Raw genomic sequence first — 2,470 nt, forward strand, 5'->3', positions numbered from 1 at the left:
GCAGCTGGGAACAAGATGAAGAAAAAGACTGGCTCTCCTCACTCTGCACTAAGCCACAGGCACTCCTCTTGCCTTGCAGGACTCCCTCTGTTCTCCCTGAGGGCAGCAGAAATGCTGAGGCTTTCTGACATCCAAACACACTCCCCAGGGGAGATGGAGGGAAGCTGTAAAACTAACCTCTCCAACTGCCTTCTGCCATCCCCATTCCTTAGCACTGGGAGCTGCAGATGCTGACAGGCCCTTCTGGGGTGGGAGCAGTTTCATCTGACAAAGTCAAGCACCAGCACTGGACCCTGCACCCACCATTTTCATGAACTGTTTCCTGCAGAGCAGGGCTGACTCCTCAGCAGGCAGTGGGAAGAGCCCCTGCTCCTCATGGCACACTCAGCCAGCACCAACCTGAGCTCCAGGCACGGAGCTGAAGGAAGTTCTCCTAGAAAAGGAAGAGGGTGGGTGCGTGTGTCAAGGAGAGGGTCCAGGGGAAATGGACTTGATTTTGCTCAGGGAAGTCTCCCCTGACTGCCCACTCCATTTTCTTCCTTGGACAGTGTCCCATGCCCAGAGGAAGGACATGTCCAACAGCAGCTCCATCACCCAGTTCCTTCTCCTGGCATTCGCAGACAAGTGAGAGCTGCAGCTCTTGCACTTCTGGCTCTTCCTGGCCATCTACCTGCTTGCAATCCTGGGCAACAGCCTCATCATCACCACTGTAGCCTGTGACCACCACCTCCACACTCCCATGTACTTCTTCCTCCTCAACCTCTCCATCCTCGACCTGGGATCCATCTCCACCACTCTCCCCAAAGCCATGGCCAATTCCCTCTGGGACACCAGGACCATCTCCTTCTTGGGTTGTGCCGCTCAAGTCTTTCTGTTTGTATTTTTCATATTGGCAGAGTATTTTCTTCTCACCGTCATGGCTTACAACCACTACGTGGCCACCTGCAAACCCCTGCAGTACGGGACCCTGCTGGGCAGCAGAGCTTGTGTCCACATGGCAGCAGCTGCCTGGGGCACTGGGTTTCTCCATGCTCTCCTACACATGGCCAATACTTTTTCACTACCACTCTGCCAAGGCAATGCTGTGGACCAGTTCTTCTGTGAAATCCCCCGGATCTTCAAGCTCTCTTGCTCACACTCCTACCTCAGTGAATTTGGGCTTGTCATGTTTAGTGCTTTTGCATTTTGATGCTGTTTTGTTTTCATTGTGGTGTCCTATGTGCAGATCTTCAGGGCCGTGCTGAGGATCCGCTCTGAGCAGGGACGCCACAAAGCCTTTTCCACGTGCCTCCCTCACCTGGCCGTGGTCTCCCTCTTTCTCAGCACTGGCACGTTTGCCTACCTGAAGCCCCCCTCCATCTCATCCCCATCCCTGGATCTGGTGGTGGCAGTGCTGTACTCGGTGGTACCTCCAGCAGTGAACCCCCTCATCTACAGCTTGAGGAACCAGGACCTCAAGGATGCCTTACGGAAACTGATCCAATAGGTGCTGTATTTCTCTGACAATAACCTGCCTCCCTTCGTCTGCACATTTCTCAGAGTTTGTCCTAGTCCACAAGTCTGCTTTTTCTTTTGTGATAATTCTACTCTGAGATAATTTGCTGAGTTCATATTCCTGTGGACATTTGATCCTGTTGTGTCTGACTCTTGCACAACATGGTGTCACGTGTGGCCTGTCAGTTTGCAGCTCTTCAATAAATGGGGATCTCCTGGGTACAGTTCCTTGCTTCTTCCTCCAAAGTTACTTCTTTGAAAATGCCCAAGGACTTGGTCTTTTAAAGTTTCTGTTCTCCTTTTGCTCTCAATGGTTTTGGAGTTAAGCTCAGGGTAACGCTGGGTTCCACTGGATGAAAAGTTCTACTTTTAAAGGCTCTTTTCTTGGTGTCCAGTGGCAGTGGAGATGGCCCATGAGCTCGTCATTATTTCCTCAGGTTGCTTCCTGTTTGACAGGAGTGATAACACGTACCGGACTCTTTGAAAATGAATTTGTAAGGGTCAGGAGAGGATGGGGAATCCCCACGTGCCCTGGGGTTGGAATCAATGGAGACTCAGAGGGTGGAATACCCTGAAATGTGAAGTTCCCCAAAAGTAAAGCACTAAATTGATATATCCACTAAGAAGGACTCTGCAGTGCCATGGGACTCAGTGGGGACTAGCCTGAGAGTGCCTAGCCTCTGCTTCCTCATGCCCATGTGGCCAGCACTAGCCGTGGGGCTGATGGGGAGCCTGAACCCTGCTGTCTTCCCCCCAGCAGCTGCTGTGGCCTTCAGAGGGGCTGGGGCTGTGGGGTGAGTGCCCAGAGCTCTGCAGCAGCCTGCACTGGGAAGTGCCATGGAGCCAGCCCAGGCTGGGCTGCTCTGCTGGGCTGGGCTGGTGAGAGGGCAGGGGAGGTGGGGAGAGGTGGGGAGGGCCTGGGCTGGGCTGGAAAGAGCCCGGGAGAGAAAAACGCCAGTGCAGAGCTAAGGTGTGT

General features: G+C 53.4%; 1 protein-coding gene across 1 annotated transcript; it reads left to right on the plus strand.

Moving 5' to 3' along the window:
• Positions 1-637: 637 nt before the first annotated feature.
• Positions 638-1,956, plus strand: LOC309603734 (olfactory receptor 14A16-like; the record flags this gene model as incomplete). The annotated part of the gene is made up of 3 exons (XM_082338659.1): positions 638-799; positions 1,268-1,381; positions 1,951-1,956. Coding segments are annotated over 3 exons (282 nt in total), but the record flags the coding sequence as incomplete, so codon positions are not given.
• Positions 1,957-2,470: the final 514 nt, after the last annotated feature.

This window comes from Platalea leucorodia, assembly GCF_965183815.1.
Source record: "Platalea leucorodia genome assembly, contig: HAP1_HAP1_SCAFFOLD_185, whole genome shotgun sequence".
Taxonomy (NCBI): Eukaryota; Metazoa; Chordata; class Aves; order Pelecaniformes; family Threskiornithidae; genus Platalea; species Platalea leucorodia.